This window comes from Chamaea fasciata, unplaced genomic scaffold (assembly GCF_029207755.1).
Source record: "Chamaea fasciata isolate MVZ Bird 193981 ecotype frontalis unplaced genomic scaffold, bChaFas1.0.hap1 SCAF_11, whole genome shotgun sequence".
Taxonomy (NCBI): Eukaryota; Metazoa; Chordata; class Aves; order Passeriformes; family Sylviidae; genus Chamaea; species Chamaea fasciata.
The window spans coordinates 11,781,451-11,795,839 of record NW_027094096.1 but is presented as its reverse complement, the minus strand read 5'-3'; the positions used below and the strand labels follow the sequence as shown (position 1 = coordinate 11,795,839).

At 42.6% G+C, this 14,389-nt stretch overlaps 1 protein-coding gene across 2 annotated transcripts; it reads right to left on the bottom strand.

Annotated features, from left to right (window-relative positions):
• Window positions 1-35: 35 nt before the first annotated feature.
• RNF7 (ring finger protein 7) lies at window positions 36-6,453 on the bottom strand. Of its 2 annotated transcripts, none has more exons than XM_066193242.1 (3): window positions 6,264-6,453; window positions 3,177-3,224; window positions 36-1,731 (listed from the first exon to the last, which is right to left on the bottom strand). In XM_066193242.1, the coding sequence occupies exons 1-3, from the start codon at window positions 6,439-6,441 to the stop codon at window positions 1,613-1,615; spliced, it is 345 nt and encodes a 114-aa protein (XP_066049339.1). In that variant the 5' UTR covers window positions 6,442-6,453; the 3' UTR covers window positions 36-1,612. The 2 variants fall into 2 exon arrangements, with proteins under 2 accessions (XP_066049339.1, XP_066049340.1); XM_066193243.1 differs by having other exon boundaries at window positions 6,271-6,453.
• Between the last annotated feature and the right edge of the window lie 7,936 nt (window positions 6,454-14,389).

The window sequence follows — 14,389 nt, the reverse complement described above, 5'->3', positions numbered from 1 at the left end:
CAAATGTGGACAGAGAAAACAGGTAGTAGGTAAGATACAGTTTGACTGTGACAGCTCAAATTTATTTTCACATCCACTCAGATTTCATTTTTTTGCAAAAATTCTGGGAATACTTTTACAGAAACAGAAATACTCCACAACAACGTAAATGCTATAGGCACTTCATTACTACTGTTAACATATTTTACATTTGTTTTCAGTTTTAAGACAGACATCATCTGGCATAGTAACAACTGATGTGATACAGTGTAACAGTGACTCAGGATTTCTTATCTCAGTGTGTAATTAAACAAAAGCTACATTTAAAAAATCAAAACATCTTAAAACCAAGATTACAATATTAAACAAAACCACAGTAAACTCTGCAATATGTTTGATGACACAAAGATTGGAACTACTTTATACAGTGAAGATAAACCTCTTTAAATGTACTTAGAATTAGGTAGAAATACATCTACTGAAAAACACATTAAACATTACAGATGATAACTTTGAAGTAAACAATGCATATGGATATTGCTTCAATTTCACCCATGTTGATTAACAATTTTATTAAGCCTGAATTAGTTACAGATTTAAAGCAATAATTCTACCTCTCCTTACATATATTTTAAAAATCCCACAGCATACGTTCAGATTCATAGTAATTTGGATATTTAGGGAAAAGACAAAGTTAGAGGCAAGCGCTTAAACAGTTGTAAGAAAAAATTCAAAGAAGATGATATATTCAGGATTTCCAGAACAATGAAAAAAATGCTTCAAAAACACTATGACGGATACAAAAATAATAAAGAAATTTCTACTAACTAAATTTTCATGAAATCGCAATTTACCATTTTTCCCTAGATTTTATTAGTGCCTCCTTTCCTTGGGTTATTTAAATTATCGCTTTTGTTTACTTCCTATATTAATCAGCTAACCAGCAAGATTGTCTACACCTCTAGTTTACTGATATCAAATACATGTCTTTGTACCAAAAATCTTTGGATTAAAAATACATGTTTCCATGATCACTAACAGAAATATAAATTTAAAAAATTATTAACATGGTTAAATTTTAATGTTATGGTTGTAGAAATCATGTATAGAATATAACAGAGCAACAGACTTGGAGCTACAACAAAACGAGTCATAAAGAAAACCTAAATTAGAGCTGTTTAATACAGTGTGATAGAAATAGCACACAGCAAATGTTTTACACACTGTTCATTTTAGATTAAAACTCAGAATAGCTTCTTAAAAACCACACTGACTTTGTTTTTGCATACAATAGTACTTAGGAAACATTTTCTTTATCCTGACAGTAAACTATGCAGTGCATCAGACCAGGGAAGGTGACCCTTTCAACTTAATTCATTTAGTGTTTACAGTGTAATCTGCCCCACTAAGTTTCTGTGCTCTGACATGGACAAGACTTGAACCATAGCAGATACAGTTGTTAATGTTTCAGTCGTGGAAGCCCTGCAGTGAGCCTGGCCAAGGACTGCACCAAACCCACTCTGGTCTTGGAGCAGGTAAACCAAGGGAGTCGTGTCCTGAGGGACACGTTCTGTCCTGCACGAAACACACACACCATTGCAACAAGTGCAGCAGAAAGAAACCCTTCCAGGTTTTATTTGCCTATTCTCTGGACTACCCAGTCCTGCTGGCAGAGGGGACAGCGATTATTCTGTTTCACCCACAAGGACATGCAGCAATTGTGGAAGGAATGATTGCATTCTCCCCAAACCACTGAAAGAGAAGAAAGAACACGTTCCAGTCACACTCAGCTGTCCAGTCAACACCTACAGCAATGTTCAAACTATCACTCCCAAATATTTATAACCACTGGAAACTTTAGAGACAAACCAAGTCATCACTATTTATCCACTGACATTGGATTATTATGATCATCCTGATGCCGGTCAGTTCCATCACCAAGCCTTTTACTTACTTCCAAATATTAAAAAAAGAAATGCACATAGTCTCACCTTTTTGTATAAAGTGACAGGGTTTTGTGACTGTATGAACACATTTAGCAGTTCCGCCCAGGAAATAAGTGTAACTATTAAAGTCTTTCCCTTTATCTTCCCCAGTACCAAAAATAACCCAATGCACTACTGACTTACTATCACACCACAGCTTATCACCAAATTCTCACACAAAATGCACTGTTTGAACTGAAATTTATGATAGCAAGGAGGCACAGGTGACACAGTATATCGACTTAAAATGGGACTTTACAACAGGAGTTATTCACAGGCTACAGTTGTTCCAACACTACAAAAAATTGTTATCTATTTACTCCTGAATAATATTTTAAAATGTAGTTACTTTGCTTTTTTTCTTTATTAGCTCACATTTTCTTCACAGGAGCACAAGGGTACCAATCAAAGGAGTGCTGTAAATTATAGTTTTTCCTGTCTGTTTTAAATAGGATACTTAGCAAGCCAGTTAAGATATCTAGAAGAGGAAAACCCCATTCCCATTAAAACAATCATCAAAAATCCCCAGTGGGTTTTTTTGGGATGCAAAACTCAACAGCATGGAAAGGTCTACCACTGATTTACAAGTTGTCATAGAGGTTTACTATCTCAAATTCTTTGAGATAGTTTTCACTATTTTCAATTTAAACAGTCAGAATTAAGATTTTCTTTTGCATACACAGGCACTGAAAGTATGATTATGTTTAAACTGAAGTGATTCCACTTTTGAAAATAAAAAGTGAACAACCTGGACATTGCCTCCACTATCTCTGAATTACAAGTGGGAAAAACACCACTTTCTCAGACACCCATTTATTTCAGAACAGAAGATTTTTATTCATACTACCATTGTGTTTTCTGGCATGCACCTCTGAAGAAAAAAGTAGCTTTCTCCAACCCACTTCAAAAATGTACATTATGATCTCAAACATCCTCATGGTGAAAGAAACTTAAACCTCTTAGTTGTGTACGTGTTGACAGGAAATTGGAAACTGTTCTGTTTTACAGCACAGCTGGCATGAAAACTGATTTTTTTTTAGTGCTCAAAAATAAAGCATAAAGTATTACTAATGTAAAAAGATGATACAATGTAGAACAAAACACCAGATTACTTTTGAGCATTAATAAAATCAGTATTCCCTTCAAACTTTAAAATGCACCATACTGAGAGAAGCTTCAATTGAAAAACAAGCGAATGAAGTCACTACATACCAACACAATCTTCTTGTTTGTTTTCAGCTTGACATCTAAGACAGGCATCTAAAAGTAAACAAGAACAAACTCAATTTGATTCTCAGGATTCCATCTTAAGAATAGGCTTGTCAGAGGAAAATATAAACTCTAATACAAATTTATAGAGGTAAAAATCCCAAGTTTTGATGTCTTGTTCAGCCCTTTAACATTAAATAGCCCCCTTAAATTCTAAAACTATGCAAATAACAATGAAATATAAATCTGAAAGAGATCAGAAGGACTCTGAACTCTCCAGCATGTTTTGTTTATTTTCCATTGCTTTGGTATTTTCATAACTTTTGCTGAAAAAAAGCCTTCTCCATTTTGTAGATATAAAAGCCCACAGACTTGTGCCAAGGCACTCAGGCATATTAAGACCAGAGCAAGCACAAAGCCAAACCCTAATTACAGGACTTTGTTTTTCAGATGTCAGCATTTCCTTTTAAGGAAGTCATTCACAATTTTGATTTTTTAGGCTGTGCATCTCTCACCACAACTCCCACCATCTATTACTTTTTATAGTAGCTTCCCTTAACAAGTACCTGCATCTAATTTTCACAGGAGTCACACACATACAAATATAGTGGTACATTTGATAATATATGTTAATAAATACAGAACAACACCTAATTAAAGATACTTCTCATCTTTATGCACTCCAGTCTGTGGCTTTAGGACTGGATGGCAGGTCCAGGACTCAATAACATACAAGAGTGACAATTTCCAGGCTTCCCACTGTGCCACACAACACAGTGGAAAAACAACTTTGCTTCTCCTTTGCCCCAACATGGGCTGCCAGAGACACACGTGCATGAATCATGCACAACAGAAAGTGTTCAACCCTCATGTGAGCAAACACATCTTCATCTCCTCCAAAGAAAAGGGACTAGTTTAAACAAGTGTCCTGCAGGTTGGATCTGGCTTACATGTCACTAGTTGGACCATATTCTCCCAGAAGGCAAAACCATAATGTGCTACAGGGATTTAGATTTGAGTATTTTTACTGTCTCTGCCAGATAGGGCCACTACTTCTATTTTAGACCTGCCCAGACATTCCTCCTTTTTACAGGTAATAGAGAACAAAGAGGACAGAACTCTGAAACATCTGCCCCTTCCTCATTGAGACAAAAGCAAAACTTTCCTGTTGTCTGCTCCTATAATTTATATTTCAACAGCAGTTAAGGGCCAGGGTGCTGGGAAGATTCAGCCAAAGTGCTTCAAGTTCTGTGATGGTGTGTGGGAGCCCACTGATCTGGGGTCACAGCAGAAAGTCACAATAGATCAGCTGTCCTGTTGAGCTCTAGAGCTGCAGTTTCAGACAGAAGCAGCACAGAGAGCCAAGGACAGAGATCACCGCCACCACACCAAAGTAACCTGTCCCCATTCCTACATCATAACCCCAAGGGGGTCAGTCTGAAAGGCTAAGGACAGCAAAGCCAGTCCAGCTGCAATCCTGCACTTTCCAGCTAACACCTGCATTTCTGCCTCTTTCCCTTCTGCAGCTAAGACCACGTTGGTTCAAGGAGTTAAACCAGCAGAACATGAGGCAGGTAACACCTCCTTCCCTGCAAAAGTCAAACAAACTTTCAACAAGTGCCAGTCTCAGCCTGGCACTGCCTCCCACCTGAGGTTACTGCAGACGCAGTGGCTCTACAGGAGCCAGACCCGCTCTGGCAGGGTCAGGGCAAAATTGCTAAACCAAAGTCAGCAATGATCAAGTTTCACATTCTAACAATGTGGTTTGTTCCCAAAAAACGGTTACTAGTTTTTTTCGGATTTTTTTTTTTTTTACTTTTATAATAGTTCTGGGTAAGATTTTGTTAAGACTTTTTAAAATAGCATCCTGTAACAAGCTAGCTACAATGGGGATAAATGCATTTTTAAAATTATGGTTTACATGGCAAATGAAGCCAATTTCGTATTTCCAGAGTGGCCTCTGATTACCACAAAAGAGCAAAAAATCTTCAAAATATGCTTATGTAAAAGATCAATCTCCCACCACTTCAGTCTGAGCTGCATCCTTTCTCCTCCAGTACACCCTTTTGCCTCCTCTGTTCCACAGAAGGTTCTCAGCAAAAACATTCGTGAGAAATGACAGAATTACATATTTTGTCTCATTTCTGTTAAACCAAATCCTGAGTTTACTTTCAGTATCATGGTTCCTGTCCCTACAAAAGCAAGGTGCTCTGGAGGGAATCTTGAGTCATTTGTCCTGCCAAGGTGTTGCACACCCAACCAAGAGGACAGTGATATCTGGGATGACTCAGCCCAATGGGAAAAATAGGATGTGCACACACTGTAAAGGAAGAATTTAAACCGTTTTCGAAGAACCAAGATAAAGCTCATATTTGACAAAGATGTCAGAAAACAGTAATATGTGTCAACAATGAAGGTGCTTTCAAACGGTCTGCGGATTTCATAACCACGTAAATTAACCCCTTACTCAATATATTTCTCAGTATATTTGTGTGTGTTAAAGTCCACCAGTAATCACGCTTGCGAAGTAGTGTCAGACACCCTGGTTTAAGAGATTTGAAAAATAAATTTCTATGTATATCTCTAACTGTTTCTTAAAAAAAAAAACCGAAAAAAAAAAAACCCTAACAAAACCCACCCCACAAAGAGCAGCCCCACGCACGCAGCACTCGGTCCAGCCGGGCTGTAAGTCAGCGCTTGCGGGATGTGCCCGCAGACGAGCAGCAGCCCTCGGGACGAGGGCGGCGGGGCCGGGGCCGGGGCCCGAGCGGCCGGCGGGGCCCAGCGCTGCGTGCGGCGGGGGCGGCGCAGGGAGCGCGGCGCGGCCGCTCAGGGGGCACTCGCCGCCCGGCGGAGCCGCCTGTGGGCCCCGCAGCGCGGCGGCCCGGCCCCCGCGGGGCCCTCCTCCTTCTCCTCCTCCTCCGCCTCCGGGAAGGCGCGGAGGAGGAAGCGGAGGCGGGAGGGCTCGGCCCCCGCGTCTGCCGGAAACCGCGTCTCTGCCCTGCGCCCGCCGTGCCCAGGGCGGCGGGCACGGCCCCGGCCCGGCCCAGGCCCCCGCCCCGCGGCCATGGCGGCCCGGCCGCCGCTCACCCATGACCTGCACCCGGCAAATGGCGCAGGTGTCGCACTCCACGTCCCAGCTCCACATGGCCACCGCATTCCACTTCTTCAGCGAGAACATCTTGTCGGGGGCGCCCGCCTTGGAGCCCGCGGAGCCCGGCAGCGAGTGGGGGGCGCCGGGCTCGTCCCCGTCCTCCACATCGGCCATGGCGGAGGGGCGGGGACGGGCGGCCGCGCGGGCGGCAGCGCCACCCTCCGGCGGCGGCAGCGCCGCCCCGCCCGCGGCGCGGGGAGCGGGGAGCGGGGAGCGGGCAGCGGGCAGCGGGGAGCGGGCAGCGGGCAGCGGGCAGCGGGCAGCGGGCAGCGGGGAGCGGGGAGCGGGCAGCGGGCAGCGGGCAGCGGGGAGCGGGGAGCGGGCAGCGGGCAGCGGGCAGCGGGGAGCGGGCAGCGGGCAGCGGGCAGCGGAGAGCGGGCAGCGGGCAGCGGGCAGCGGGCAGCGGGCAGCGGGGAGCGGGCAGCGGAGAGCGGGCAGCGGGCAGCGGGCAGCGGGCAGCGGAGAGCGGGCAGCGGGGAGCGGGCAGCGGGCAGCGGGCAGCGGGCAGCGGGGAGCGGGCAGCGGGGAGCGGGCAGCGGGCAGCGGGCAGCGGGCAGCGGAGAGCGGGCAGCGGGCAGCGGGCAGCGGGCAGCGGGCAGCGGGGAGCGGGCAGCGGGCAGCGGGCAGCGGGCAGCGGGGAGCGGGCAGCGGGCAGCGGGCAGCGGAGAGCGGGCAGCGGGCAGCGGGCAGCGGGCAGCGGGGAGCGGGCAGCGGGCAGCGGGCAGCGGGGAACGGGCAGCGGGGAGCGGGCAGCGGGCAGCGGGACGGCCCGGCGGCGGAGAGGCCCCGCGGGGCCCGGCGGCCTGCCTGGGAGACGCGGTGCGCTTACAGAGCTTTACGGCACTTCTTAGCTGTCAGCAGGACACGGAGCAGGTGCCGAGCTGGGTTTGGGCATGAAGGATGCTCTCCTTCACGCAGAGTGAAGTGAATCAATCACAACTCCGCCAGTGGTGTGGGCTGCCTTGAGCATGGGGAGGCGACCCAATCCTCCAGCGCTCAGCGCATTTCCTAACGCGGCTAACAGAATAAGCGAAACGCTTCGGCAGCGGCGTGCACCTTGGCAATAAAGTAAAAAATAAAAATGATGTTAAAGATTTTATGTTTGTACGGTACTAAACCATCAATTGAGAAGCACTTTGAACACTACTAAAACACGTGCATAAGGTCTTTTGGCTTGGCTGGTTCACACTTTTCTCAATCCGCATTGTTCAATTCCCTTTGCCAGCTCCACTGTTTTATTTAACTCATCATTTTTTTCAGTCCATTTATAAAACCCTTGTGGCATTTCTGAATTTGAATTACTGGGAGTAGATGTAATCTAGAAAGTTTTAAATAAAAAATTAACTTTTTGTAAAAGCTTGAAATGAAAATGTATATGTACTTTTCCTTTGATAATAGGAAATTTCTACGCCCTTTGCATGGATTCTTAAAGTTTGAGTGTATCCGTTCCTAAAGTTAAAAAAAAAATAAAAAAATCTGAGATTTAAGTACATTTAATCTCTGCTATGTAAAATGTCAACTACTTCTAAAGAGAGATTTAATAACCCCCCAACAACGCCTGTTGGAGTTTCGGGGTTTTTAAATTTATACAATTTGCCTTGTATCCCTAACTGATGCAATTCTTCTACAGCTCTAAGAGCAAAGTATGACAGAGATTGTAATTGTGTTTGAGTGCTGTCAAACCATCACACATGTGCTGTACATGATGCAAAGTCAAATATAAACCCCGCTTAGATCAGCAGTGAAAGTAGAGCAAATATGACACAGGCACCTTTGACTCTGTCCATACTGCCTTAGAGAAATAAAGTGATAGCTTCCCACCTAAAAATTATTTTCTCCCTATTTTATCACCTAAAGAGCTGTGTAAGAAAAATTTCAAGCCATTTTTGAGAAGTAGTTCTGGCAGTCTATAATGCATCTGTCCCCTGCAGCCACACATGACAGTAAGGAGGTCACACATGGGAGAGCGGCACAAACCACGACAGCTCTTTCAGAGGGTTTTCTCTGTGTACATTGTCACTGCTTTTAACTGTAAATAAAAACCACATTATTTCAGACTGGGCATTTGCTCATCTCATTCACTGAAAACATTCCAAATTGAGTATCTAAAAATGAGAACTCAAGCCAGGTTCCTTCCAGCCCATCAAGTGATTGTTCAGCTAGAATTAAAGCCAATTGTGTGCTACAGAAAGGGAAAAGAACTTGTCAGCTGAAAATGCAATGTTTGTAATACTAAGTATCCAAATTTGAAATATTTCTTTATATTACACAATCTTTAATCAATTAAATTTGACAGAATTTCAAAGTAATTATGCAGTGATTCTGTCTCTATGTAAAAAATACTCATTCAAAACTCCAAGTGTTTGACACCCAACTTATGTAACAGCCCTAAATATTCTGTTCATATTCTTACTCCCATTTCAAATGAATATACAGATGGATCTTTGCATTGTAAGAACATTTTCATTTTCTAAACACCTTACTAAATTCTGAATATTGCACAGAGTGGTTTAAAAGGATATACAATGCCTTGCATAAGTTTTCACAAATCCTTTGAGAATGGAGATGTCTGGAAATACCCTGATTTTGTTCCTTTTTTTCCCCTTTATTCTTTCCTCTTACAACTCCATGACATTTTTGTTGTTTTCTTTTTCCAGTTTGTTTACTCCAAAACATAGAATTGAAAATATTTTTATTGAGGACATGGATGAGGATATTGAATCTTTCATTAGTAAATTTGCAAATGACACTAAGCTGGGAGTGTCTCGATCTGTTGGAAGGTGGGAGGGCTCTGCAGAGAGACCTGGAATGGTTGGATGATGGGCAGAGTCCAGTAAGATGAATTTTAATCAGTCCAGGTGCCAACTCCTGCATTTTGGCCACAATAACCCCCTGCAACATTATAGGCTGGGGACAGTGGACAGTGCCCCAGCAGAAAGGGACCTGGGGGTTCTGGTGACAGCAGCTGAACATGAGCCAGGGTGTGCCCAGGTGGCCAAGAAGGCAAATGGCACCTGGCCTGGATCAGGAATGGTGTGGCCAGCAGGAGCAGGGAGGTCATTCTTCCCCTGTACTTGGCACTGATGAGGCCACACCTTGAGAGTCCTGTTCTGGGCCCCTCAGTTTAGGATGGACACTGAGTGCTGTGTCCAGCTCTGGCCCCTCAGTTTAGGAAGGATGTTGAGACGCTCGAGCGCGTCCAGAGGAGGGAACGAGGCTGGTGAGGGGCTGGGAACACAAACCCTGTGAGGAACAACTGAGGGAGCTGGGGTTGTTTAACCTGGAGAAAAGGAGACCCAGAGGTGATCTTATGATTCTACAGCTCCCTGAAAGGTGGCTGTGGTCAGGTGGGGGTTGGTCTCTTCCTCCAGGCAGCCACTGACAGAACCAGAGGACACGGTCTCGAGCTGCACCAAGGGAAATATAGGTTGGATATCAGGAAAAAGTTTGTTAGTGGAAGAGTGATAAAGTACTGGAATGGTCTGCCCGGGGAGGTGATGGAATCATCATCCCTGGATGCATTTAAAGAAAGACTGGAGGTGGCACTCAGTGCCATGGTCTAGTTGAGGTGTTGAGGCTGGGTTGGACTCGATGATCTTGGAGGTCTTTTCCAACCTAGTGATTCTGTGATTCTGTAAAAATTATTTTCATTAAAAACAAAGCCTTTACAAAAATGTCAATTTTATGATAATGCAAAGAACAGTTACGTAAGTACGTGTTTACCTTGGCCAACTGATGCATGTGCGGGACTGTATTATCCCATTTACTGTTTGTTCTGTCAATAGATTAACATATATCAAAACACTTGAAGACTGTCAATTTGCCTGCCAAAGAAAATAATTTAAGCATACTTCTCTGCCAAAACTATTTCTTAAACTCTGGTTATCTGTGTCTCCCTGTGCCTCTTTCCCAATAGAGTATGCTACATGGATCTATTAATGTCCAACAGAGCTGAGAGTTGGCTACAGTGGGGCTGCAAGAGAGGAAGACAGCACAGGGAACAGCACTGTATGAGCACACCACCACCTGTGACAAACCCACCTAGAGCAGCTCCTAAGGGTTTACTGAAGCTGCCAGATGCAATTGCCAAAATGGAAAACAGACCCCAATGCTGATAGGTAGTTTCTGTGAAACAGAAGTACATAGCAGGCATGCAGAAATATAAAGGAAATCACAACAGCAATAGGGGGAAAAATATATTTGTGGAATAAAATGCATGCTTTTGCACTGGGAAGATCTCACTGGATGGGAAGAAATCACACAAATGTATTGCTGCACAGAATAGCAAAGGGATCCCAATATTCCTATAAATGTATGTGATTGGTCATGAACTTCATCACAGTCCAGGAATGAGCTCAAAGACAGAGAAGTAGCAGTTCCAGTTCCAATTCCAAGTAGCAGAATTCCAATTCTTAAATGCATTGCGCTTTACTCTTGAAGTGAAATAAATGAACATTCATGACATGTAATAGACAGAAGGGAAATCCTTACAGAAGTTATTAAAAAAAACCCTTAATGACTTCTGCACAGGAACCTCTCTGCTTTAATGGAAAACCCTGTGTCACAAGAGACTAAAGAGATCCTGACTTTGCTGAGCTGCTTTAATCAAGTCTAAACCCTTGGAACTTCTCCATTCTTCACACAACGCCCTGGCTCATCCATCTCTCCTTCTGCAGCAGAGATTAAAAGCCAAAGACGCAAAGACCCCTGACTTTATTACTGAAATTCTGTACTGTATTTCTGTTTCCTAACTGTTTTACTCTGGAGTAAAACTCAGTTATTACTATTACCTCTTAAGAGAGCTGATTTTCAGGTTAGATGTCTATCTCATATCCATTCTTTAATTTAGAAAACCTGTGTAGATAAAATTTTGCCTATTTTAACTGTAGTTAGCTGTTTGAGAATGGAACCACATTCTGAATTGAAAACTAGAAATCAAATTATGTTGTTCTGTTGTTGTGTGGGGGCACAGGCCCCACCTGTTTTGAAATACAGACACTTCCTATAAATTTGTGAAGTAACGCAGTCTTACTATTTTTAACATTTCTCTGATATTTGGATCCTGCCTCGTATCAGGATAGACCCCAAAAGCCACTCTTAGCAAATCCAGCCCTCCAATCCACACCAGACCTCCCCTCCTCAAAAAAGTCCCTAAAACCCAAAACAAAAAATAAAAACACTAGACAGAGAAGCCACTTAACGTGCCTATAGAAGCTCCCTTTACTCACATATTACTGGAAGGTGTTGCACAGGCCAACTTTATCTTCTCATTATTCACACTTGCAGATGTTATATCTTGTGCACCAGGTCACACCACTTTTTTTTCCACCTTGACCTACTTTTCTATTTTTAGATTTTGGCCAAGGTAGTGCCAAAAATATGCATTTAAAATTCAAGTATATATAAAAATAATAATAAAATAAACCCATGTAAAAGTCACACCATGACAGAAGAACTCAACTGGAATATAAATGAACTACTCAGGAGGAAGCTAGATGAACTGCTTTGATTGTCACAGAAATCATTGTTTGTTTTGTGTTACAAAATGTTAAATCTCTTTCCTCTTAAGACTACAAATTCTCATTGCTATACAAAGCATAGTGCCTTACGTTACCCAGTATGGAAAGAAGAGACCAAATTGTAGATACTTCCCCTTCTTAATCATTAAGTACTTTAAAGGTCTGTGGATGAAAGATGCAGCTAATTGTCAGGTCTGAGCATTACTGCAGATCACTTGATTCTTAAAGGGGAGTTTCCTTTTTACTAACTTTGTCTCTGTTCCCTGTTTTTCCCAGGCTTGTTTCTGTGTCCTGCAGCAGCAGTGTCCCAGCGAGGCTGAGCTGACCCCGGAGCTCCAGCTGAGCTCTCCGGCAGCTGCTGCAGTGACCCTGGGGAGCACTGCCTGTGGCTGCTCCAAGGGAAGAGCTGCTGGAGCCGGGGCTGCCTGCCCTGGGAGCCTTCTGCTCTTCACAGCACACCCAGCAGCCTCTCCCCCTGCTGCTGGACATGCTGGAGTTGGCTACCGTAAAGCATGGGATATCCTGGATCTTTTGAGAAATCAGAGGGACCAGGTAAGAGAATTTTACCTGTAAGTTTTGAATTTGAATCACACAGTAGGTTTACTTTGGATGTTCTATGATTCTCTCAGCTTTTTCTCCCTGTGTACGAGGAATGACCTAAAGTAAAAGATGAAAGCGGGGGACAAAATCACAACCCCTTAAAGCAAACTAAATAGTTTCCATAAAGTTTCTAAAACCAGTATAATGATTTATACATTCTCTTTTTGGTGAAATTGTTAACTAGACTTCATAGAACTGCCATGGCATTTGCCATAGTAATTATGCTAAAATAATGATGGACTCAAACACTTAAAAAAATCTCTATCATACAAGATTTTCTATGGAAAATTTTTTTAATCAAGGTGGATGAATTTTGTTATTTCCCATAAACATTTAGTAACATAAAGATTATTTTAAAAGCATTTCAGCAAGGTCATATATTTGCTTTTATTTTAAAAAATTACCCCAAATATTCTTCCCAAGAATACCCAATTAAAGTTCTTAATTTCTGTACCTAATTTAATGCTTACAAAGCAAAGGCCTTTCATGAATGCAGTAGCCACTGGATCTTTTTAAATCTTATTCTGATTGTAAAGCAACCAATTATCAATGTTTTTGTCCCTGATTTAGGTACACAAAGTGCCTTTTTAAGTAACTTAGCTGAATTTAAGGCTACATTCCAAATTCTTACAGCTCTACTCTTCAACTCTGAAATTAATTTTTTCTTAAACACTGTTTATTATGATGAATCCCAAGAATACACAAAGTCTTTCAGCAGCAGTCTCATCACAGCTGGCCACAGTAACACTGACACTCTCTCCTTACTGCAATTAAAGAATTTCTGGTTTATTTAATGTGCATAAATCACACAAACCGTAGTTAAATATGTTTCTGTAAGTAAGATCTTCAAGTAACCTGCATGCATTTGTCCATTCTACTAGAAGTTGCCTGTTACTGGGATCTTATTGGCCTGATTTGGATTTCATGAGCACGCTCTTTTAAACGCAATACAGGATCTGTCCTTATTACTTGCGAGTAAGTGTTGCAAACTTTGTCATATAGATGACAGGAATTTAAGATAATGTCTTGTAAAACATTTCTCATGCATTAATTAATAGAATCACTTAGATTAGAAAAGACCTTTAAGATCATCAAGCTCAACTGTTAACCCAACACTGCCAAGTCTACCACTAAGCCATGCCCCTGAATGGCTCATCTACAGCTCTGAAATGGGAATGCCCTTTTGGGGTCATGGCTTAGAGGAAACTCAGGTTAGTGGAATCATTAGAGAAGGCAGAGAAAAGAAAGGATCAGTCTGCTATAATCATTACAAAACATTTACAATTCCTTTTTTTAATGTTCACAGAAAAAAATTCCTCCAGTACTTCTAACTTCATATTTATGTTCCTCTGCTTTCTAATCTCTGCCAATGAAAGCAGTGACCACTCATACTGGGCCTTAATACATCTTGCCTCAGATTAATCAAAATTAACTCCAAAATGGCTGGAAGCTTTGCATTTTAATTCCTGACAGAAGCTTCCATGCTGGCACCAAAGGACAACAGGTCAGTTCTCTGCACAACGAAACAAATCACCCCAGGGCATTAAAAAGTGCTTGTACAAAACTTCCTTATAAAGAATGCCTATAAGCACAGGAGGGTGGCAAAAAAAGTGCCCAGATTACATTAAAAAAAAAGAAAGCAGATTGAGAAAGGTAGACATTATTTTCTCCTTACGCAATATATTTTAAATAGTTGTGACAAATTCTACAACCTGTACTGGTACACAGCAAAGGTAACGGAACACAAATCAGTAACAAGAAAAAAAAAAGAGTCACCTAACAACACAGTACCAGCTATCTTTCAACTAATCAGACTGATCATTACAAACTTTTTAAACACTGGCAAATTCCCCAAAGGCTTCTCTGCATGCTCTTACACTAAATGATGAACCAGCACTTCTCTCCCCAGCCACCAATTTTGAATCCAACAGTGTTGCAGATGC